This window comes from Pituophis catenifer, unplaced genomic scaffold, assembly GCF_029215685.1.
Source record: "Pituophis catenifer annectens isolate HBS135680 unplaced genomic scaffold, rPitCat1.0.hap2 SCAF_11, whole genome shotgun sequence".
NCBI lineage: Eukaryota > Metazoa > Chordata > Lepidosauria > Squamata > Colubridae > Pituophis > Pituophis catenifer.
Window position 1 is genome coordinate 14,613,615 of NW_027256891.1, and position 24,798 is coordinate 14,638,412.

Genomic DNA, 24,798 nt, shown 5'->3' on the forward strand with positions numbered 1-24,798 from the left:
CAGGGTCCGTCCTTCCCACCCCCCAACCCACGCCTCCCCCCCCCCACAGCTCTTCCCCCACCCCCCCCCTCCTTGCATCGCTCGCCGGCTGCTTTTCGCCTCTTTTCCTCGAGGAAGCGCAAACAGTTTGGAGGAAAAAGTGGAGCCGGCCGGGTTGGATGCGGCTGCCGACGCCGACGCCGAGCCAGGCGGCCGGGGCGGAGGAGGAGTAGAGAGCATGGCCGTGTCTTCTCCCCCGAGCATTCCCGCAACTTCCAACCCCGGAGGAGGAGGAGGAGGAGGCAGCGGCAGCAGCAACGCCGGGGGAGCCGGCGGGGGCTGCAGCACCAGCAGCAGCGGTGGAAACAGCAGCAGCAACAGCAGCAGCGCGGGGGTCTCGGCCGGTTTGTTCCGGGCGGACCCTCTTTATTCCCCCAGCCCCTCCGAGTCTCCGCGGCTGGCCGGCGGCGGAGGGAGCAGCAGCAGCAGCGCTGCTAGTAGTCTCATCCACGGCTTCATCTCCAACGCGGCGCCCGCGGGCGTCGGAGGGCTGGGGGTGGCGGTCGGCGGCGGAGGAGGAGGCGCGGGGGTCTCCGGGGCATCGTCGGCTCCGCTGGTGGGCAACGAGTGCAAGATGGTGGACCTGCACGGGGTGAAGGTGGCCTCCTTCCTGGTGGACGGGCAGGAGCTGATCTGCCTGCCGCAGGTCTTCGACCTCTTCCTCAAGCACCTGGTCGGCGGGCTCCACACCGTCTACACCAAGCTGAAGCGGCTGGACATCGCGCCCGTGGTTTGCACCGTGGAGCAAGTGCGCATCCTGCGCGGGCTGGGCGCCATCCAGCCGGGCGTCAACCGGTGCAAGCTCATCACGCGCAAAGACTTCGAAACTTTGTACAGCGACTGCACCAACGCCAGGTGAGCGCGGGTCGGAGTGTGTGTGTGTGTGAGAGAGAGAGAGAGAAAGAGAGAAGGAGGGAGGGTCTCTTTTGCGAGGAAAGAAGACCAGACCCGTCATTTGGGGAGGGGTGGGGGAAGAGGTAGAGGAAGGGAGGAAAGAAACAGCCCCTTCAGATGCCGGGAAACCTAACGGGGGGAGGAAAAAACCCTCCTAGGGTAGAGAACTCGCTTCCGAACGTGTGAATGGGGGCAGGCGAGAGGTCGCGCTTCGTTGCACGAGGTCTCTAACGGGTGTTTTGGGATTCCCTTCCGCCGTCCACAATTCCAGCGAGCGGCTCTTGCCTTTAGAAAGTAATGCGCACAATATCATGAGGAAGGAAGGAAAGAGAGAGAGAGAGAGAGAGAAGAAAGAAAGAAAGAAAGAAAGAAAGAAAGAAAGAAAGAAAGAAAGAAAGAAAGAAAGAAAGAAAGAAAGAAAGAAAGAAAGAAAGAAAGAAAGAAAGAAAAAGAAAGGGAGGGAGGGAGGGAGGGAGAGAGAAGAAAAGAGAAAGAAAGAAAAAGAAAGGGAGAGAGAGAAAAAGAAGGAAGGAAGGAAAAAGAGAAGGAAGGAAGGAAAGAGAAAGAAAGAGAAAGGAGGGAGAGAGAAGGAAGGAAGGAAAGAAGAAAGGAAGGAAAAAAGGAAAGAGAAAAATAAATAAATAGAAAGAAAGAAAGAAGGGAGAGAGAGAGAGAAGGAAGGAAGGAAAGAGAAGAAAGGAAGGAAAGAGAAAAATAAATAAAGAGAAAGAAGGGAGAGAGAGAAGAAGGAAGGAAGGAAAGAAAGAAAGAAAAAGAAAGAAAGAAAGAAAGAAGAAAGAAAGAAAGAAGAAAGAAAGAAAGAAAGAAGAAAGAAAGAAAGAAAAAGAAAGAAAGAAAGAAAGAAAGAAAGAGGGAATGTCAGGATTTGCATCTCCAACCTTTATGGTCTGTGAAGGCTTTTTTGAGGAGGGAATTTTGATGCCTGGAATAGTGGGACAAGTTGCAACCAGGGAGGGGAGAGTGGGGAATTTAAGGAGTGGGGAACTTAAGGAGTGGGGGACAGGGATGCTTTTGAACCGCTGTGCCTGTCTGGATTTGGGAGGACAGGGGTTTGTGTTCATTCAGAGGAAAAGGAGATATAGGAAGTCCAAAGTCCCTCCCAATTGCTTTGTCCAGGATTGTGAGATCTGAACCCGTGACCCAAAACTTTGTCGCTGTGAAAATTAGGGGGCTTCGGGAGGCAGGGGGAGGGAAGTCGAGAAGGGTGAGGTGGTGCTACGGTCCAACTTTTAAGCAAATTTCTGGGGACCTGTCTCACCATAAAAGACGCCACTTTGAAATGGTGCCCTAAACTGGATTGTAAAAAGAACTTTACTGAAATCGAGGAACGAGGCTGGTTTGCAAAACACAAGAGTTTGTCTACCAATTATTAAGACCCAGTGCAAACAATGTGGAGCTAAAGCCCCATGCTTTAAAAATAGGGGGCATTTGGTTTTAGGGGTGTTGCAGGACGTATTCCTTTGCAAGCAAGTGCACAGACTTTGGGATTTAAGGCCAGGTTGCACTTTATAATTTAAAATAAGTTCCACTTTTGTTTTTAAAAGATGCCTCTGGGTACTTAATTTTTGGCTTGGGGAAAAATGAGGGTCTCCTTTGGAACAAGGAAATTGTTTTTGTTAGGGTATCAAGCTGTTGAGTTCCACGGTCACTTCAGAGTTACGAAGTTTAATCTTCTTTAAAAGATGGAGGGAAGGGTTGACTATTGAGTAGAGAAATTCTTTGGGAAAAGAGAGATTCAAGATCGCATTTAACAGCCATATCCTAAAACATTTCTACCTAGAAACAACTTCTAGGGAGTTTGACAAGGATAATTCTTGAAGAAGCGAAAGGCTGAGGACCAGTTTCTATTTCTTTTAACCGCTTTTGCTGAAATTTTGCATAGTGTATCTGCCCTAATAGAAAAAAAAAACTTGCTTGGGATAGAAACTGCTTAGAAGTTGATTGTATCCTTGGGTTTAAGGTTTTGGAGGTTGGGATAAAAGGCTGCTGGACATCTAAGTGGTCATATCTTAATAATGGTAGATTCAAAGATCCCCAGATTTTTGCTGGGTTCACATGGGGCTCGAACCTAGCCAACAAGACAAACTGGGTTGCAATTTGAGGATCCTGCCATAAGGAAAAAGGTCCAAGCAAGGTTTATGCAGACTGCCATCTGCTCTCTCGAGTCCTTTGGCTGTTAAGCCCAGAAGTGGGACCAACTTCTATTGGATGCTTGGTTCCCTAGAGGGAAGTTGTGGTTGAATGAGATTATGTAAATAGCAAGCAAAAAACGCCCGGAGCAAATTTTCTTAAAGAAAAGTGATCATATAGTAATATTGGAACTAATTTTGTTTAATGTCCTTTCTTGCAAAAACCTTTTGCAATATTCATATGAGAGATAAGCAAGTCTGTCTGCTCAGTCAAAATGCAAGCAGGAAAAAAAATGCTTTTATAAATGCATAGACTAGAAAGAAGTAGGATTAATTCAAGGTTTTGGTAATCTTTTTTGTTTGTTTGTTAATACAAATGACACTCTGAATTTCTTTCTTATGACACCAAAAATATGCTTGTTCTTCAGATTTTATGTATGTGAGACAGTTTCCCCAGTTCCTTTGTTGTGAAACTTTAAAACTTTGTATTTCCTTAAATTATTGTGGCTGGAATTATAATTTGCAATGCACAAAGAGGATGTCACCTAGCAGATTATTAGAAAACATTAGGAGTTGTGTAAGCTCAGAACTGAATGACCATTTGCAAACTTTTTCCTGAGTATAGTAAATTAAAGGAACGTTCTCAAAAGTATTATTTGCCCCACAGTCTCCAGAGTTACTCAAATAGTTACAGTCAGAAAGTGGCTCCCAGTTTCTCCAAATAGTATAGTTCTTTTATCTCATCCTGTAAAACAATATGTAGAAAAATTTTCTGCATATTGTAAATGTACAAGAACATTCAAATCGGAGGAAGTTTTCAGTAGGAAAAAGATTGGGGGAGGAAAAATCCCCAGTTCTGATCAAAATGACCCAACTATTCTCAATTTTTAAGAAACTAAGCTGCCACAAAGCTAACTTTCTTGTTAATGTGTTTTCTGAGATCTTAGAATGAATACAAAACTTGCCAACTTTTGTTTCTACTCATTGTTTATTATTAAATCGTTGTTTATTATTTAAAAGATTTTCTACTTTGTTATCTTTTCTTATTTTTTGTTTAGTTTAAAAGGAACACACTGAGCCCTTCGATTGACCTCTCAGATTGGGAAATCTGAAGTTTCCCCCCTCAGGTTGAAGTTTCTTGGGGTGTACATGTTCCCCCTTAGAACTTGCTTGCCTGTATAAAAGCCTGATTTTATTTTGCACGCAGTGGGACGCTCTGCATTCTCACTATGCCCCGATTTTAGAGGTCTAGAAACGGCCAAATATTTTATTGCAACATACACATTTCTCAAATTCTGAAAAAACGTATTTCTCTCTGCTCAACATGTGGCAATCAAAAGACTAGATTGTCCTTTGATTGTCACATGTTGAGTAGAGTATAGGTAAAGTTTTTAGCCTGACGATGTCCCAAAGATGCTTTTCGGACTTTCTTGGTTTTTCTTTTGTTTAAAAACGTTTTGCTTCTCATCTAAGAAGCTTCTTCAGAACTGAAGAAGCTTCTTGGATGAGAAGGGAGACCTTTTCAAAGGAAAACAAAACTAAGGAAGTCCAGTTGCCTTTTGGAAAAGCATCTTTGGGGACAGTCATGATCTGAAGGATTGAGACTGTCCACAGAGTTACTTTCACTTTTGGGTGTCTTGTGTGCAATGTTGACTTCTCTCCTTTGGTGTCACTCGCTTTTCCTGTGCGTTTAGACTCCTTGCAGTAGAAATTATTTCTACTTTTAAGGTCGCTCGCACGTAAGCGTCGCTTGGTATTCAAATAAGACGGGAACAGATGGCTAAGGCGTTTCCTTCATTTCAGAGAAGGGCATCATGCCTTTAGCTTGTGCCTTCTCTGTGAAGTTGCTGTCTTTAAACCATGTCAAGTCAAAATGATGTGGGCGGGTTGGATATATAATAAGCCCTTCGCCTTCCGTCTCCTCGTTTAAGACAAATTGAAACAGAGGTGGCTACTTCCTAAAAAGCCACTTTTAGTTCAGTCGACAATGAAATCAAATAAAAATCAAATCTTGATGCCCAAGATTTGGGGGCATCTTTTAAAAGGAGTTTGCTAGATCTGGAGGCAAAAGAACGAATTGGGTATTTATTTCTTCAGACCCAATGAAACTTTGCAGAAGTCTTAAAGTAAAGTCTTGGCTGGTATTTTGAGTGCAGAAAGTACGACTAACGGGATGCCTTTAGTAAAATATTACGGCATTGTTGTGTGCAGTGAGGCTCACGGCTTTCCAGAAGCTTTATAAAACCTAGCCAGGAGATGGTATGAAATTTTAATTGGGGAGCAACTGCTTGGCAATCTCCAGCTTGATAGAAATCATAAGCAGATTTTTTTAAAAAGAGAAGTAGGTGTCTAATTAAAAACATAAAGCTTCAAAAGAAGCAAGTAAGGGAAAGTATGGTTTGTTCCTTATTTTTGTCATCCTGTATGCATCTCCTTGGAAATTAATCCCATTAACATAAGTGAGATTTACTTCTAAATATGCAGTTTAATAAGTGTCGCACTTCTTATCCATCCGATCCTACGATTGAATTCTGAGTCTTCCTTTTTTTTTTCCCCCTTTGGAAAGAAAAAAGATCCCGTTACTTTGACTTCATGCTTTGGTGACGAAGGACGTGAAATGACCTTCTCTTTGGGAAATGACAAACAGCTGTCCTTTGATTGCAATAATAATAATAATAATAATAATAATAATAATAATAATAATAATGCCGTGTGATATTTATCTTTGGGGTTCCCGTAACCGACAGCTGAATTGTTCCTACAGGTTGCAGCATTGAAACAAAACTCCGTATAGAAATTGGATTACAGACCTGTGAAAGGAGAATTTATAAGAGGCCTGGGGTCCTCTCTTTTTTCTTATGTCAACATTTCTTTATTAATTTTAGGTGTATGACTTTGAATTCAACAGTGCATTCTGGCCCCACAGTAGGTCGACTTTGTGCACCTGGAATGTGAAATTGTCAAAGAGACTTTGGATGTCTTTGTGCAGCTGGGATGCGACTTTGCATTGGCCCTCTGAATGTTATTTGGCCATTACAATCTATATTCTTCTTCCTTTTTTTGCCTCCTCCTCTTCCTCCTCCTTTTCCATCACCATCCCTTCCTCTTCTGGAAGCACAATATTTTTTTTTTAAGTTTGGTGGGGGTTTTTTTGTGTAGTTCGGCAACATCTTTAAACAATATTCGTTTCTGCTAAATTGAGAACATCACTTGTTTCCTGAGGTGTTCATCCGAACTCTTGTTGGAAGTTTTGGGAAAGAAGGAAATGTGTCTCTGTTGTTGAAATCCAAATTCTTTTCCATTGTAGCCCTTTTTAAAAAACTCCACATGCTGTCCTTTTAGTTTTAGGAAGAGGTACCATTTCAGTAAATCTCCTTTTTCAATATTATATATCTGTGTTCATTGGTGACTCTCTTGGGAATTCCAATAATAGTGTATTTTATAAGCGTATTTAATAGATTGCTGTGGAAATTCAGGCAGGTAATTAATTCTGGCCTTTTTAATCATCTAGGATCCTATGGATAATGTTAGGGATATACCGGTACCTAAAAACCTTTACGTGCCTATATGTACTTAGCTGGAGGGTAGGGCCATTCATTTCACTTCTGAATATAATTTCTTAGGACAAAGCAACTAAGAAAATTTTACTTTCAATCAAAACATTTGCAAAATGATGTCTTTACCATGTCAAGCATGCCTAGTTACGGAAATCAGGAATCTCAAGCAAATTTTAAAAGGTCTTCGGAAAAAGAGGGAATTCATAAATGAGCTAGTAAAGTTTTAATTTTTTTTTTAAAAAAATATGTATTTAAAACAGTGATCAGTTCTCCCATAAAAAGAGTATATGCTTTACACCAACCAACACTGACTTTGGGCCTTGCTCTTGTGACATAATTCTTCCTGGGTTGTAGTATCTGTTTGAAAAGAATCCCATAAATCTTGCAGTTGCTGTATTCGATGCATACAATCCAAAAGTTACAATCTTCGTCACATCACAGTTTCCAATGCTCACAATAATCTTCGCATAAACAAGACCATATTTTGAATGTCAAGTGGTTCGCATGAATTCAGACGTGTCCAGAGTGGTTAGTCAATGAGTTGACAGATGTGCTTGATATTTTTTTTAAAAAGAGAAATATTTATTAACTTGCCAGCTTGTAGACGGGTGTGAATGTTGGAAGTGCTGTGCTTACTGATGTGTAAGTAGTTTGGTGGCAAGAAGCGTAAGCTGGAAAACCTTGGGTTTCACTTTTAGATTTAATCCGGCTGCTTATTTTGTAGGTTTTGAAAAACATTTTTTCTTCCACCTCTTTTCTGCAGGATGGGCAGAGTAACAGTTAAGCGTTGCATAATTGTGTTTTCCTTTAATTGTGAGCAAAAAGTACAGGAGGGTTAGCCATAAAATAAACAACATATCTTTCCATGACATTAATCCAGCTGAATGATGACAAACTCTAGTAAACTGTATTGGTTAAAAGGCATTGACTTATTCATATATTGAATAAGTAATACCCTGTTTCCCCCAAAATAAAACATTCCCCTGATAATAAGCCCAGTCGGGCTTTTGAGTGCATGGCAATAAGGCCAAGCGCTTATTTCAGAGTTCAAAAAAAATAAGACAGGGTCTTATTTTCAGGGAAACACGGTATTTGTTTACAGGTAGTCCTTGGTAGTCCTTGCAACCACCATTACACCCAAAGTTTCTGTTGCTAAGTTAAAACATTTGTTAAGTGAGTTTGTCCCATTGTATGACTTTCCTTGCCGCAGCTGTTCAGTGAATCATTGCATTTGTTAAGTGAGTAACACGGTTGTTAAGCGAATCTGGCTTCCCCATTGAGTTTGCTTGTGAGAAGGTCGCAAAAGGGGATTGCGTGACCCAGGGGCACTGCGGCCGTCGTTTAATATGAGCCAGTTGCCAAAGGTCTGAATTTTGACCACGGGGATGCTGCAACGGTCGTAAGTGTGAAAAACGGTCCTAAGTCACTTTTTTTCAATGGTGGTGTAACTTGTAACAGTGTAACTTGTAACAGTGGCGCTCACTAAATAAACGGTTGTAAGTCGAGGACTACCGGTACTTGTGGTTTTTAAAGAAAGTAGAATTGACTGGTTTTAAACAATATGCAGGTGGTCCTCGACTTACAACCGTTCGTTTAGTGACCGTTCAAAGTTACAACGGCAAAAAAATGGGACAAAACTCACTTAACACATTTGTCACTGAAGAACATATATTTTGAGCTCAATTGTGGTCGTAACTCGAGGACTACCTGTCCTAGACTCTGAACCATCAAGCAGAATGACTAGGCCCCATAATATGTGAACGCAAACAAACCACCTTAAGGCGGATGCCAATGCGTGACCTCCAGAAGTTCTTGGTGATGCCGTGTAAACTTTTTCAAACGCAGTTGGGCGGTATATCTGGCTTAGCAATATCCTTGCGTGCAGCGAATTGCTTTCTAGAAGTTTCTAGAGAAGTTGGGTGTGGGCGCGTAAGAATAGTTAATTCTCCTGCGAGTTCCGTTACAGCAAAACCTATTGTGAAGGAGCTGTGATTTTTATCTCTCCCCTCCAGGAATTACCCAGGAATTCTATCTTTTTTTCCCAAAACACAGGGTAGGTAGGGTAGAGTGTGCATTTGTGTAACACATTTGAAGCCGGCATAGCGACATTTTTTTGCTCACTCCTGGTCTCCTCCACCTGCTTTCCTGAGCCTACTCCAACCTATTTTTTGCTCCCTGAAGCTGAAGCCAAATAATTAGGCCTGGATGATATTCTTTGCTGCATATTCACAAAGTGTTTGGAAACTATTTTGCTGCCCTCTCTGACGCCAGCTCTCCTTTAACGCTGCCTGATCAGAGAACGTGCACTTATTAAACTCATTGGCTCCAGCGAGACGAAATAAAACAATGAAGCCCGTTTGTGGAACTGCATGTAAATTATGCGTCAATTTATCTGTTTTCTTTCTTTCTTTTTCGTTTGAATTGATCTTGCATTCATTTTGCCCAGCGCCTCTGCGAGGGCTGCAGATGTTGCTGTGCGTTTAATAAATCAATGAGACGGATCCGAGTGAATCACCTCAGATGGATTCGTTGCTCGGTTTGATGTCTGGATGTTATTCTTAGCTTGTTATCGTGACAGATGCATTAATGTTCTCGGTACGCGGCAGTGTCAGAGAGATTGAAGTTTTTAAAGTAGCCGTATCCTTTTCTCTCTCTTTTTTTTTTCTCTATTCTGTCCCTCTTTGGGTTTTCTGAGTGGGGAGAAAAGGAATTATTTCTCCGAAACCAACATCATGTTGTTTAGGAAAGAGAGAGGAATTCAGAAAAGTATAATAAGACTTTTCAAATTTAGTGGACGTTATTGTGACAGATACATTAGCGTTCTCACAAACATGGCAGTGCCAGAGAGTTTGAAGCTTTTAAAATAGCTGCATCCTTGCTCTCTTTTTCTGTTTCTTTCTTTCTGTCTGTCTCTGTCTCTCTCTGTCTCTCTCTCCCCCCCCAAGTATTCTGAGGAGTGGAGGAAGAAAAGAGATTATTCCTCTAAAACTAAAACTTTGTTTTTTGGGAAAAGAGAAAATCAAAGTCATAAAACTTTCCAGAGTTACCCTGTTTCTCTGAAAATAAGACATCCCCTGATAATAAACCCAATTGGCTTTTGAGCGCATGTGCTAAAATAAGCTTCCGCCCGAAAATAAGCCCTCCCGAAAATATTTAAGCGCAGAGCTGGAAATCAGGTAAGACGGCAAGAGGAGCTCCATCTTGCTCCATGCGCCCCAAAATAATAAGACCTCCCCGAAAATAAGGCCAAGAGCTTATTTCAGGGTTCAAAAAAAATATAAGACAGGGTCTTATTTTTGGGGAAACACGGTAGTGGATATAATAACTTCCTTCATAGGCTATTCAACATGGAATTTTTAGTATGAATGATTAATTATCCCACCCCCAATGGAACATATCAATATATAAAACTGCATATCAATATATAAAATTAAATATAAACCAAGGCCTTTTAATAACATAACTATAATGAGATCTGCGTGAAAACATCTTCCTACAAATGTTGCAACGGACATATATCAAGATACAAATATATAATGGTTGCATTTAGGAAATGAAATCACCGCATCCATCATTTTGACATCATCATGATTTAGTGAAATATGCCAAACAGATTTTTTTTTGAATATGTATCCAGATAAAATGCAGATTAGCTGTTTTTGTTATTTTCGGGGCTTTAATTTCCTTAGCTTACAATTTTGTACTCGTTGTGCCCTTCACATAACTTTGCTTATTCTGATGAATGGATATACAGGTAGTCTTCGACTTACGACCATTCATTTAATGACCGTTTGAAGTTACAACAGGACTGAAAGAAAGCTTTTGGGGTCAGCTTTTACTGATAAAGTCCACAGGGAAGCCAGATTTACTTAGCAAACAAGTTACTAACTTAACATTTGGAGTGATTCACTTAACAACCGTAACAAGAAAAGTCATGAAATGGGGGAAAACTCACTTAACAACTTTCTTGCTTAGCACTGGAAATTTTGGGCTCAATTGTGGTCGTAAGTCGAGGATGACCTATATGTATGATTTAACACAGAGGCTTCAGTTACTTATTCCTGGCCAATAGCTAGTTTGGTGTGCATTTGCCTTAAAAACATTTTGGTTGCTTTCCCGATTCAGGATTGTTTCCATTTTAATTGCTAAATTTAATTTGCTCCGTGTGTTAACTGTGTAACTTGAAAAAGTTACTGAATGTGGTTGCTTTTGAAGAAGCACTTTTTTTTTTGTTTTATTCCGCAGAAGGTTCTTCTTCTACTTCTTCGTTTTTGCTTTAAATAGCTTTTCAAAGGAGTTATGTAATTGAATATTGGGAAAGTGAAAAGAGGGATGGATGAATCCTGCTGTATAAAAGGACAGCAAATAGATGTCTCCCTGTGTCAAATCTTTGAACTTTTATCTCTCATTTCAGAGTGTAAGTTCTTATTTCAGGACCAAAGAGGTAATTTCTTTTTACTGGAGAATAAGCGTGCAAACCTAGTAGTGCCTTAAGAGGGGAAAATAGACATTTCCATGCACTGTAAATTTAGACATAAATATTAACGTGCTGTCGGCTTTTATTTTGATACCTTAATTGCGCGCACACACACACACGTTTCCCTGTTTCCCCTAAAATAAGACATCCCCTGATAATAAGCCCAATTGGGCTTTTGAGCGCATGCGCTTAAATAACCCCCTCCCCTTGAAAATAAGCCCTCCCCGACAATATTTAAACACATGTGCAGCCAGTCCACGCCATTTCCTGTAGTTTCCTCCATGCGCCCTAAAATAATAAAGCCTCCCCGAAAATAAGGCCAAGCGCTTATTTCAGGGTTTTTCTATTGAGACATCTGGTCTACCCAAGCATGTGGGAGGGAGTGTATTGCGTCCCTTTTGCCTTTCAGCTCCAATCCAGGAGCCCTCAAGCAGTCGCATTCACGACAAACCATTTTATACCTCTCCCCTGGCTCAAGCTGATGAAGGGAGGAGAACTTGTGGCTCAGAGGTTAATACAACTGCCTAACATGCAGGAAGCCCAAGTTCGAATCCAAATAAGAGTATGGCTAGCTGATGAGAGCTAAATAGCTTGAAATAGATCTATACTAGTCTCCCTTTATTTCTTTATCAGCGAAATATAAATTAGGTAGGTAGGTAGGTAGGTCGGTCTTTGGTTAGTCGGGTTTTCTCCCGCATAAAACTGGAAGTGTCTTGGCGACGTTTCAACGAAGTCTCCAAGAACGTCGTCAAGACACTTCCAGTTTTATGCAGGAGAAAACCTGAATAACCAAAGACCTACATACAAACATCCGCGAAATCCTCAGAATATATATATATATATATATATATATATATATATATATATATATATATATATATATGTATATATACACACACACACACACACATATATATATGTATATATACATATATACATATATATATATATATATAAAATTTATATTTTACTAATAAAGAAATAAAGGGAGACTGGTATAGATCTGTTTCAAGCTTTTTAGCTTTCATCAGCTAGCCATACCCTATGTATGTATGTATGTATGTATGTATGTAATGTATGTATGTCATATATGTATATGTATATGTATATTTATGTGTATATACCGTGTTTTCTGGAAAATAAAACTGGGTCATATTAATTTTTGCTCCAAAAGATGCATTAGGTCTTATTTTCCAGTTAGGTCTTATTTTCAGGGAAATATGGTATTAAATGTGTCCGTCTGGCTGACGATCTTAACTGGGGCTTATTTTGGGGGTAGGACTTATATTACGAGCATCCTGAAAAATCACTCTAGGGCTTATTTTCTGGTTGGGTCTTATTTTGGGGGAAATACAGTACTAATTGCATCCATCTGGCTGACGATCTTAACTGGGGCTTATTTTTGGGGTAGGACTTACATTACGAGCAGCCTAGGGCTTATTTTCCGGTTGAGTCTTATTTAAGGGGAAAGGTATACATATGTGTGTGTAGGTGTATGTGTATGTGTGTATATACACACACATACACCCCCCCCCCCCCAGAAATAAATTCCACTTATTTCTTAGGTCTGTGGATTGAGTCTGTTTCAGCTTGTGATGTTGGGCGTTATGCTTTTACAGGCAGTCCTCAACTTAAAACTGTTTATTTAGTGACCATTCAAAGTTAACAGCGGCACTGAAAAAAGTGACTTATGGCCGTTTTCCACAGTTACGCCCTTTCCAGCATCCCCATAATCACGTGATGAAAATTCAGACTCTTGGCTACCGGTTCATACTTGTGACCGTGTCCTAAGGTCATGTGATCACTTTTTGCAAACCTCCGACAAGCCAAGTCAATGGAGGAAGACAGATTTGCTTAACGACCCCATGATTCACTTAACAACTGCCGGGATTCGTTTAACAACTGCAGCAAAAAGAAAAAAAAAGTGGTGCAAAAGCCGCTTAACTGTTGACATTTTGGGCTTCATTATCATAAGTCGAGGACTGCCTGTATATGTATTTGGAAATGCTCTTCTCTCCGCTTTATAACTTTAAAATGTCTTCGACAAACACCTGTCCCCTTTATTCAAAAGAAGAAACATAAAGAAATGTCAGGCTTACAAACCACACTTTGCAAATGTTAAGCCAACTTGAATTTCATTTTTATAGGCCCGTGATGATGGCGAACCTATGGCACGCATGCCACAAGTGGCACACGGGACCATATCTGTGGGCACCTGAGCGTTGCCTTAGCTCAGCTGCAGTGCGCATGTGCGTGCTGGCCAGCTGATTTTTGGGCCTTCCGGGCCCACCAGAGGGGCCTCTGGAGGGCCTCCGGGGGGGGGAACGTGCACGCATGACCCCCCGTGCTTCCCCCCCGCTTTTGGCACGCGATGGCAAAAAGGTTAGCCATCACTGTTATAGGCTATGAATGCCTACTTTAAAAAAAAAAAAGAAATCTGGATGAGAAACAAGTTGCTAAAAACAATAACCCGTAAGGCTTCTCTGCGATGGGACGTATTCTGCTCAAAATATTAGAAGTTTCCCCGAGGGCTGGTGCATTTTTAAACTTGGGGACCGCTGAGTATGGCCTACTTCTGCCAGGCCCCTGGGTTTTTGGTCTCTTCCTTCTGGATGTTTTTTACAGTTGGAAAATCTGAAATCTGAATGGACCCAAAACGCCTGCTCTGCAAAATTTCAGGGCATGCCTCTAGGTCTCCGTAACGAATGATACAGCTTACAGGTAGCTCCATGTCCTTTTTTTTGCACGGACTTCTCTGTTGATGGTCCACTGTGAATGTCAGGTGATTAGGTGTCCCTCGGGCTCTTCTCTTCTGCTTTGGTTTGATGCTTTGTTCAGGGCCAGCATCCTAATTTTTACCTTTGGAAAGTTTTCTTCAGAAGCCTCAATCATGTAGTCTGTATTGGACCTCCTTCCTTCCTTCCTTCCTTCCTTCCTTCCTTCCTTCCTTCCTTCCTTCCTTCCTCCCTCCCTCCCTCCCTCCCTCCCTCCCTCCCTCCCTCCCTTTATTTTTCCTCCCTCCTTACCTCCCTCCCTTCCTCATGTCCCTTTCTTTATTTTTCCTCCCTCCCTCCCTCTCTTTATTTTTCCTTCCTTCCTCCCTCCATTTTTCCTTCCCCCCTCCCTCCCTCATCTCCCTTCCTTTATTTTTCCTTCCTCCCTCCCTCCTTCCCTCATCTCCCTTTCTTTATTTTTCCTTCCTTCCTCCCTCCCTTCCTCATCTCTCTCTTTATTTTTCTTTCTTCTCTCCCTCCCTCCTTCCCTCTCTCCCTCCTTCCTTCCCTCTCTTTATTTTTCCTTCCTTCTCCCTCCCTCCTTCCCTTTATTTTTCCTTCTTCCCTCCCTCATCTTCCTTTCTTTATTTTTCCTTCCTTCCTTCCTCCCTCCCTTCCTCATGTCCCTTTCTTTATTTTTCCTCCCTCCCTCCCTCCCTCCCTCTCTTTATTTTTCCTTCCTTCCTTCCTCCCTCCTTCCCTCCCTTTATTTTTCCTTCCTTCTTCCCTCCCTCATCTCCCTTTCTTTATTTTTCCTTCCTTCCTTCCTTCCTTCCTTCCTTCCTTCCTTCCTTCCTTCCTTCCTCCCTCCCTCCCTCCCTCCCTTCCTCATGTCCTTTTCTTTATTTTTCCTCCCTCCTTCCCTCTTCTTTATTTTTCCTTCCTTCCTTCCTTCCTTCCTTCCTTCCTTCCTTCCCTCCCTCCCTCCCTCCCTCCCTCCCTCCCTCCCTCCCTTCCCCTCTTCTCCCCTCTTCTCTTCTCTTCTCTTCTCTTCTCTTCTCTTCTCTTCTCTTCTCTAACATTTCAAAATGATTTTCGGAAAGATTTCAATCGCTCCTTGCATACCGCAGTTGCATCGGTTGTTTTGAGACGAAGCTCTCGGTAAGAGCATTAAACTGCATTTAGAGACGATGTGCTATTTATGTGCTGGGTTAAAAAGGAAAAGAGTAATATTGATCCGCCCGTGGATTAAAGTTTTTTTCCCCTCCCCCCCGTTTTAATCGGCAACAGCTTGAACACAAAAGGTTTTCCTGTCTCTCCCCCCCCTTCCCCCCCCTTCCCCTCCAATCCCCTTTATGATTTCTCAAGCTTGCCATTGATCTACTGGTTTTATTGCATTCATTATTTATTAAAAGAATTTGCAAGCTAAACATAATGCTAAGCTAGTTTGCACAGAGGGACTGCACTTAGGAAATTGAATGGAGATTGCATTAGAAACGAACATCTGTGCTACACACACACACACACACACACACACATTCATTGGTCTATTTATTGGTTTGTGTATTGGCTTAACAGTTACGACTGAAGAGCTGAGGTTTCCCTCTCTAACTCATGGCTGTTTTTAAGAAGATTACAGGTTCCAAGATTACAAGACCCCCAATCGAGCCCAAAAGTTCTAATTGTTAAGAGACACGTTTGTTGTGAGCGGTGGCTAATTTTACGACCTTTCTGGCCACAGCTGTTAAGCGAATCACTGCAGTTGATAAGTTAGTCACACGGTTGTTAAGTGAATCTGGCTACCCCATTGACTTGGCTGGTGAGAAGGTCGCAAATGGTGATTATATGACCTTGGGACACAGCAACGGTTGTAAGTATGAACCAGTTACCGAGCATCTGAATTTCGTGAATAGAGTGGGGTGGGGTGGAATGGAATGGAATGGAATGGAATAGAATGGAATAATGGAATGAAGAATAGAGTAGAGTAGAGTAGAGTAGAGTAGAGTAGAGTAGAGTAGAGTAGAATAGAATAGAATAGAATAGAATAGAATAGAATAGAATAGAATAGAATAGAATAGAATAGAATAGAATAGAATAGAATTCTTTATTGGCCAAGTGTGATTGGACACACAAGGAATTTGTCTTTGGTGCATAGGCTCTCAGTGTACATAAGAAGAATAAAGTACATTCATCAAGAATAAAAAGATACAACACTTAGTGATAGTCAAGGTTACTAAATAAGCTATCAAATCGTACTAGGAAACAAATAAAAACAATATAATTGAAAGATACAAGCAACATGGTTATAGTCATAAGTGGGAAGAGATAGATTTATTTATTTATTATTTAAATTTTTATACCGCCCTTCTCCCAAGGGACTCAGGGTGGTGCACAGCCAGCAATAAAACACATATATACATAAAATTTTAAAACAATTTAAAATATATTAAATAATTTGGCCCCAATATTATTAAAAAAACTAAGACAACCATTAAAATTCATGTTTAGGCCAGCCCAGCTTGTTGGAACAATAACGTCTTGAGGGCACGGCGAAAGGCGCGTAGGTCAGGGATCATCCGTATCTCTGGGGGCAGTTCATTCCAGAGGGCAGGTTCCCCCCCCAGAGAAGGCTCTCCCCCTGGGGGTCACCAGTCGACATTGTTTGACCAATGGCGCCCTGAGGAGTCCCTCTCTGTGGGAGCATATTGGTCGGTGGGAGGCTATCGGTGGCAGATACTAGTAAGGAAGAGAAGAATAATAGTAATACAGTCTTAGTAAATCATTTGACAGTGTTGTGGGAATTAGTTGTTAAGCAGAGTCATGGCGTTCAGGAAAAAACTGATCATGATCAGTGTCCACAAGGTTTCAGCTGTGAAAAACAAGTCATCCAAGTCACTTTTTCAGTGCCATAACTTTGAACGGTCACTAAACGAACTGTTTTAAGTTGAGGAGAACCTGTATTTACTTTTGGTTTTTTTAATACTGCCCTGGACAATCTCTTATGGTGATAGAGTGGGACATCTTTCTTTATTATAGCTTTTCAGTTTGTTTCTTAAACAAGCAGATGGAAAAAAAACCAGGGGTGAAATCCAGCAGGTTCTGACAGGTTCTGGAGAACCGGTAGCGGAAATTTTGAGTAGTTTGGAGAACCGGCAAATGCCACCTCTGGCTGGCCCCAGAGTGGGGAGGGAATGGGGATTTTCAAATATCCTTCTCCCAGGAGTGGGGAAGGAATGGGGATTTTGCAGTATCCTTCCCCTGGAGTGGGGTAGGAATGGGAATTTTGCAGTATCCTTCCCCTGGAGTGGGGTAGGAATGGGAATTTTGCAGTATCCTTCCCCTGTCAAACCCACCAAGACATGCCCACCAAGCCACGCCCACAGAACCAGTAGTAAAAAAATTTGAATTCCCCCCTCTCCCCCTCCCTCCATCTATCATCTACCTTATCTACCTATCATTGATCTATCATCGATTTATCTACCTACTCTACCTATCTATCATCTACTCTATCTATCTATCTATCTATCTATCTATCATCTATCCATCCATCCATCCATCCATCCATCCATCATCTATCTATTTATCATCATCTATCTATCTAATTTATCTATCTCTAATCATCATCATCATCATCTATCTAATCTAATCTAATCTATCTATCTATCTATCTATCTATCTATCTATCTATCTATCTACCTACCTACCGTGTTTCCCCAAAAATAAGACCCTGTTTTATATTTTTTTGAACCCTGTAATAAGCGTTTGGCCTTATTGCCATGCGCTCAAAAAGCCCAATTGGGCTTATTATCAGGGGATGTCTTATTTTGGGGGAAACAGGGTATCATCTTATCTATCTCTCTATCTCTCTATCTATCTATCTATCTATCTATCTTATCTATCTATTCTTTATATTTTTAATACAGTTCCTGGTTTGATCTCCCGAGATTTCCAGCTCAGACCGGCCGTGATAATTCCTCATTTTCTTTGGGTGGAATTTTTGTCCTCCTGTGTCACTTAGACTTAGTGACACATGTCCCCAACTCGGCCGCCTAATGGCCTGTCTGCAGATGAGCTGTTATTTATTACAGTCGTGTAGAATAAAATTGATTGTCTTCTGAAATTAATCTTTCGGTTTGCCTCCAGCTCTGTTAATATGGGGCATGCAGTTGCTTGCTTTTCAGAAATACTGTTTAATCACATTAGGATCTCGCCTTCTCCTTTTTCCCTTCTCTTCGCTAAACTATCCTTCCCCTCCCCTCCCCTCCTCCCCTCCTCCCCTCCCTTTGCCCAAACACCCTTGTCTCTCAGCTGGGGAAGATTATTGTCCAAATACAGTGAAGGCACTGTCTTTCACTTCTCTTTATGATTAAATTATGCAAATGATTTATCTCTTGCCCTTCCACACACTAATCATCTAATTAGGAATGTTGTGTCAAAGGATAGTTCGACTAAGGAGGAGGAGGAGGAGGAGGAGGAGGAGGAAGGGAACCAGAAGAGAAATGGGGAGGGGGAGATGAAGGGCTAAAGTTGGTTGGGGCTTGCAGTGTTTTTTCTCCTTCTTTTCTTTAGAATTGTAGTTTTTACACACAAGGAAGGGATGCATTGCCTCAGTGGCTAAGACGCTGAGCTTGTCGATCGAAAAGTCGGCAGTTCGGCGGTTCGAATCCGTAGTGCCGTGTAACGGGCTGAGCTCCCGTGACTTGTCCCAGTTTCTGCCAACCTAGCAGTTCGAAAGCAGGTAAAAAATGCCAGTAGAAAAATAGGGACCACCTTTGGTGGGAAGGTAACAGCATTCAGTGCGCCTTTGGCGTTGAGTCATGCCGGCCACATGACCACGGAGACGTCTTCGGACAGCGCTGGCTCTTCGGCTCTTCCCACTCCTTTCTAGCACTGATGTTTCCTGGTTGGATCATGAAACATCTACAACAAAATAACCAAGCTCAGAAAGCACCAGGGACTCGACAGTCGTCGTCCTCCTCCTCTTCCTCACTCTCCACCTCCCCTCTCCTTCTCTTCTTTTCTATAGAAGGATCTGAAACCTTAAATTTGCTACCTTCCAGGCTGGATTTTGACGAGTAAAGTCATTGGGGAAGCCAGTGGGGAATTTTTGCAAGCCGCGATCACACCTGATGTCTCACATAACAGCCACATCTCTTAAATGGCAAATTTTCCAGCGCTTATTGTGGTTGTACGTCGAGGATTACCTGCAAATTGCCAAGTCAGCTGCAAGTCGCCTGCTTTTATTTTCCTTCTCTCTTAGACAGTGTACTGAATCCCTGCTGCTTAGACCATTAAACACATATACTGTACACGCACACATACTCGCCTAACTTGATAATCTTCGCTTGTGTTCCTCTGTCCTGAAATCTTCCCCTTCACGCTGCGACAATGGGGGTGAATGTTAATGAAACGATGCGTAGGTTCGCCCCCAGAGCAGTAATTTCCTGATAATTGCTTAGGTAAGAAGAAACACCGAGTTCTCGCCCCCCTGTAAAGGTGTCCCACTGCACAGCTCATCCGGCTTTGATTATTTGCTACTTGATCGCGTAGAGTGAAATTGCCCCGTAACTCTGCAGAAAAATGACTTGCATCGTAATCTTAATGACCCCGCCGGCTTGGGAACGGTCCCCAAACCATTGAGTTTGGACTATGAACCGGCCGACGGCAGAACAGCCGGTCTCCGTGAATAGTGATCCATTACGGAAAGGCCCTTTCGGCTTCTCCGAATCCAGCAGGGTGTCTCGCTCTCTCTTATTCGGTCTCTGCTCTTCGTTTGGCTCAGGAGCAGAAAAATTGCAGAATATCCGAGTTGGAAAGGGACCTTAGATGCTTTCTAGTCCAACCCCCTGCTCAAGCAGGAGACTCTAAACCGGCGGCTCCCAGCCTTTTGGGCGCCAGGGACTGGTTCCATGGAGAGAGAGATTTTCCACGGACCGGAGAGGGTGTGGTTTTGCGTGCTGCCTGCATCCCACGGATGGGGCTTTGCTTGTTTGTGCGGAATGATTTCTGGCATGCTGTGTGTCAGCCCTGGAGGCCATCTTTTTTTGGGGGGGGATCTTCAGGGCTGCCACATTTAGTGCTGTGGGAAACTAGGAGGGGGGGGATTGCATGGAGTTGTAGAGACGTTTTAGCCTTAACAACATTCTTTTCTCTGGGAGTCAAGGACGTTCAGCCTGCACTTGGTGTGGCGTGACTGGGAGGCATCTCCAGTTGGGACAGTGAATTGATTGGACCATGTGATGGACTTGTGGGTGATGGGGCAGGACTTTCTGTTAGGTGGGGAAAACCTGGAAGCTTTCAGATTGGGTGTCAGCACTTCAAGCTGCAGTTTCTCTAGTGCTGACATAAGAAGGAGAAGTGGAGGCGTCTGGAAAGGGACGTTTGACTTTTCACCTACTTATTTTCCCTGGAGATAATATCCCCTAGGAGATGGGATGGGAGGGGGGAAATTCCTTTGAGCTGGAGCAGTAGATTAGGGGTAGAGTGACTTGGAAGATGGCCAATGAGTGCAGGGGAGTGAGGAACGGAAAGGGAGGGTTTTGGGTCTGGAAGTCAGTGTTGGCTTCGATGGAGTCGGAATTAGAATGTCATGCTTAATAAATGGGAGTTTATTAAGACTTTGTTTGAAATGCAATTTATTTGAGACGACCTCGAAACTTGACATTGGGGTTTTCCCAGATGTGCCAATATGACATCTCTAATAAAGTAGAACTTTGAGGAACTTCTAGCCTTGGAGTTTTCTTTCGTTGGGGGTGTCACTTGGAACCCTGACATTGTGGCTCTGTGCCGGTCTACGGACCGGGGATTGGGGACCCTTGCCCTAGGCCATTTCAGACATATGGCTGTGTGAAAGAAGTCGTTGCAACTTCTTCCTCTTAGTCATCCAAAGGTGGTTGGGAAAGGCTTACCCAGAATTAACAACGAACAAGGATCTTTTTGTTAACGCTGCTACAAGCACCTGATGGTTTTGTGTTGCGAGTTGGCCAGGTTGCAGTTACGGAAGGAGCTGTGTTGTTGACGCCGCTCAAAAGCTCAGCTGGTCCTCAACTTTACAACCACAATTGGGGCTAGTATTTTCGTTTGCCAAGCAAGGAAATTGTTGAGTGAGTCATGCCTGGTTTGGCGCCTATTTTGTCCTCCCCCTTTTTTTTAAGCGAATCATTGCAGTTATTATGAAATAATTCATATGGTTATTAAGCGAACCTGGATTCCCCAACTGTCTTTGCCTCTCAGAAGCTGCCCAGGAAGGTTGCAAACAGCTGTCAACAGAACCCCGAGATCCTGCCATTGTCTCTCTCTGTCTCTCTCACACACACAATGTTTGCCAAACACTTGAAATTTTATCAGGTGACCATGGACATTCTGTGAGGTCGTAAGTGCAAGGACCAGGCATTAGTCACGTTTTTAGTGACTTTGAATGGTCACTAAATGAATAGCTGTAAGTCAAGGACCGCCTGTAGTAATAACGGAGCCGTCTTAGCAGTTTGCCTCACCTGGCAACAGCTGATCTCTTCTGTGTACAACTGCTGGTATCGGATTAGTAAGAAGCCGTTTCTCTGAACGTAGCTAAATTTTTGTTATACAAGTGGCCCTCGACTTACGACCACAATGAAGCGCCAAATTTAGGTTGCCAAGGGAAACATTTGCTAAGTGAATTTTGCCCTGTTTTACGATCTCTCTTGCCACATTTGTTAAGCGAATCACTGCAGTTGTGTTAAGTTAGCGACACGGTTGTTAAGCGAATCTGGCTTCCCCATTGACTTCACTCGTCAGGGAGTCGCAAAAGGATTAGGATCGAACTTCAGGCTGTGGGCAGTTTGCCTGCAATACTGCACTTTAACCAGTGGGAGGGAGGGAGGGAGGGAAGGAAGGAGGGAAAATAAAGGGAGGGAGGGAGGGAGGAAGGAAAAATAAAGAAAGGGAGGTGAGGGAGGGAGGGAGAAGGAAGGAAAAATAAAGGGAGGGAGGGAGGGAGGAAGGAGAGAGGGCAATAGCAATAAGATTTAGACTTATATACTGGTTCATAAGGGTTTACAGTTCTCCCTAAGCAGTTTTGACAGTCAGTGTTTTACCTTCAACAATCTGAGTCCTCATTTGACCGACCTCGGAAGGATGGAAGGCAGAGTCAACCTTGAGCCAGTGAGAATTGAAATCCTGGCAGTGGGCAGAGTTAGCCTGCAATTCTGATCCAGAGAATTATACTACTTTGGGTAAAATTGAGTGTCGTTTTTCCTTCTTTAATGTTTGGGAGTCTCTACGCGGAGTCGCCTCTAGGCAAGATGGGCAACAAATAAATGAAGGTAGTCCTCGACTTACAACAGTTCATTTAGTAACCGTTTGAACTTATGGCACCAAAAAAAGGGACTTTTTTTCCCCACACTTGTGATATTTTTAATGACAGGCTGCCACGACTGTCCTACGCCGCGACGCTTTCCGGATGCTCAAACGTCGAGCCGCAGATATCGTGAAACTCCAAAAGCCCACATCAGTTAGCTTCATGCTTGTTAAAAATGTTCCAAAGATAAAAGGATGAAATAAATTTTAACTTGCAAATAATGACATTTCCTTTCCCCGAGAAGGGCTTGCTGACACGCCAATTGTTCCTATTTATTAGCTGTGATTTATTTTGCCGAATTCCAGCAGGGAACCATACAAAGGTCTCTAAGTTGCGGGCTGAGATAAATTGTGTATTTTGAAATGTTATTGAGCTAATTAAAACGGAAAACCACATTAAAAATATATTAAAAGGAAAGCAGGGGTAATTCTTCCGTGGTTTGAAAGTTATTTACTTTCATTGACTGCAGACTGTTTACCTCCAGTGCTTTGGCGAGGAATAACTTCGACCTCTACACCTGTGCTCACCATCTAGATACTCTGTGCTGTGTTCAAGGAATTCAACACGTTTCAAGTCTTCATTCTCATGCACATGATCAAAAGCACCGGATTAAATTGGGCTGGAGTTTGACTTCCTTTTTAAAGCTGTTTGTTACTTGCTAAGAACCTCCGGCTGCTGTGATCCTCCGATATTGCTGAAAAAAAAAAACAACAACTTTGGAATTCTCAGGGTTAACAGTAGCTCGTCCTATTGGGATTTGTAGGCCAGCAATAGCCCATAGACTTATATACCGCTTCACAGTGCTTTACAGCCTTCTCTAAGCGGTTTAAAGAGTTAGCATATGCCCCCCCCACCCCTCCCAACAAACTGGGACCTCATTTGAACTGACCTCGGAAGGATGGAAGGTTGAGTCAACTTTGAGCCGGTCAGAATCGAATTGCTGGCAGTCGGCAGAATTAGCCTGCAAATACTGCATTCTAACCACTGCACCACTACGGCTCTTATATAGCAATAGCACATAGACTTATATACCGCTTCACAATGCTTCACAGCCTTCTCTAAGTGGTTTTACAGAGTCAGCGTAAACCATCTGGGACCTCATTTGAACTGACCTCGGAAGGATGGAAGGTTGAGTCAACCTTAAGAATTGAACTCTTGGCAGTCGGCAGAAATAGCCCACAATACTGCATTTTAACCACTACACTACAATGTGGTGGTAGGTTCCTAATAGCAATAGCCCTTAGACGTGTATACCGCTTCACAGTGCTTCACAGCCATCTCTAAGCGGTCTACAGAGTCAGCATATTGGCCCCAACAATCTGGGTCCTCATTTTACCGATTTTGGAAGGCCGAGTCAATCTTGAGCTGGTCAGGATTGAACTGCTGGCAATACTGCATTTTAACCATTTGGGAGGGAGGGAGGGAGGGAGGGAGGGAAGGAAGGAAGGAAGGAAGGAAGGAAGGAAGGAAGGAAGGAAGGAAGGAAGGAAGGAAGGGGAATAGCAATAGCACATAGACTTATTTATTTATTTATTGGTTCGATTTATATGCCACCCTTCTCCAGAGACCCAGGGCGGCTTACAATGCGTTAAGCAATAGCCTTCATACTTTTTTGTATATACCTGCTTAGTAGGGCTTTCAGGGCCCCCCAAGTGGTGTTCTTTTTTATACAAAGTCAGCTTATTGCCCCCATAATCCGGGTCCTCATTTTACCTACCTCGGAAGGATGGAAGGCTGAGTCAACCTTGAGCCTGCTGAGATTTGAACTTGCAGTAATTGCAGGCAGCTGGCAGCTAAGTGCTACTTAACAGCACTTTAGTCCGTTGCACCACCAAGGCTCTTGACAGTATACTACTATATACTACTTGACAGTGCTTTACAACCTTCTCTAAGTGGTTTACAGAGTCAGCATATTTCCCCCCAAACAATCTGGGTTCTCATTTGACCAACCTCGGAAAGATAGAAGGCTGAGTCAACCTTGATCCAGTCAGGATCAAACTGCTGGCAGTCGGTAGAATTAGCCTGTAATACTGCCTTCTAACCACTAAGCCACCACGGCTCCTACAGGTAGACCCTTAACTTATAACCATTAGTTATTTCAGAGCTGATTCCTATTCGTCGCCTTTATTTCCTACCCGTAAAAATCCAATGGCATCGGTTGCAGAAAACGCTTGGCATTTCCTATCCCTGCGCGCATCCTACGGACGCTTAATTGAAATAGCTAATTAAGTCACCTTGTGCCTGAAAGTCAGCAGCTAATCGAAAGCCTAACAAACGGAAAGGTTGCATGCCACAAATGTACATGTTTTGGTTCTCAAGTTTTTGCGGGAAAACAAAGGAGTAAACTCGCATGGTGAAGAGTGGCTGTAAATGACATTTCTCGGTATGATGATCTGGAGAACTTAAGAACATGGAATGTTGGCTTTTATGGGGGGGGGGGTTGGGTTCCTATTGGCACGTCGGAATTTTGATCACCTGACTATATGATGATGTTGCACCAGTCTTTAAGAGTGAAAATCAGTCATGTAAATCACTTTTTTTCAGTGCCTTTGTGACCGTCACTAAACAAATAGTTATACATTGAAGACCAAACTGTATGTTTCTTCTGGAAAGCATTTCAAGGATTCGATTA

At 42.8% G+C, this 24,798-nt stretch overlaps 1 protein-coding gene across 1 annotated transcript in view; it reads left to right on the forward strand.

Annotated features, from left to right (window-relative positions):
- Nucleotides 1-217: 217 nt before the first annotated feature.
- The window catches only part of DACH2 (dachshund family transcription factor 2), a 322,657-nt gene continuing 298,076 nt past the window's right edge, over nucleotides 218-24,798 (forward strand). Inside the window, exon 1 of the mRNA XM_070951865.1 lies at nucleotides 218-894. Within this exon, the coding sequence (XP_070807966.1) occupies nucleotides 218-894 (677 nt within the window). The remainder of the gene's footprint in view (nucleotides 895-24,798) is intronic.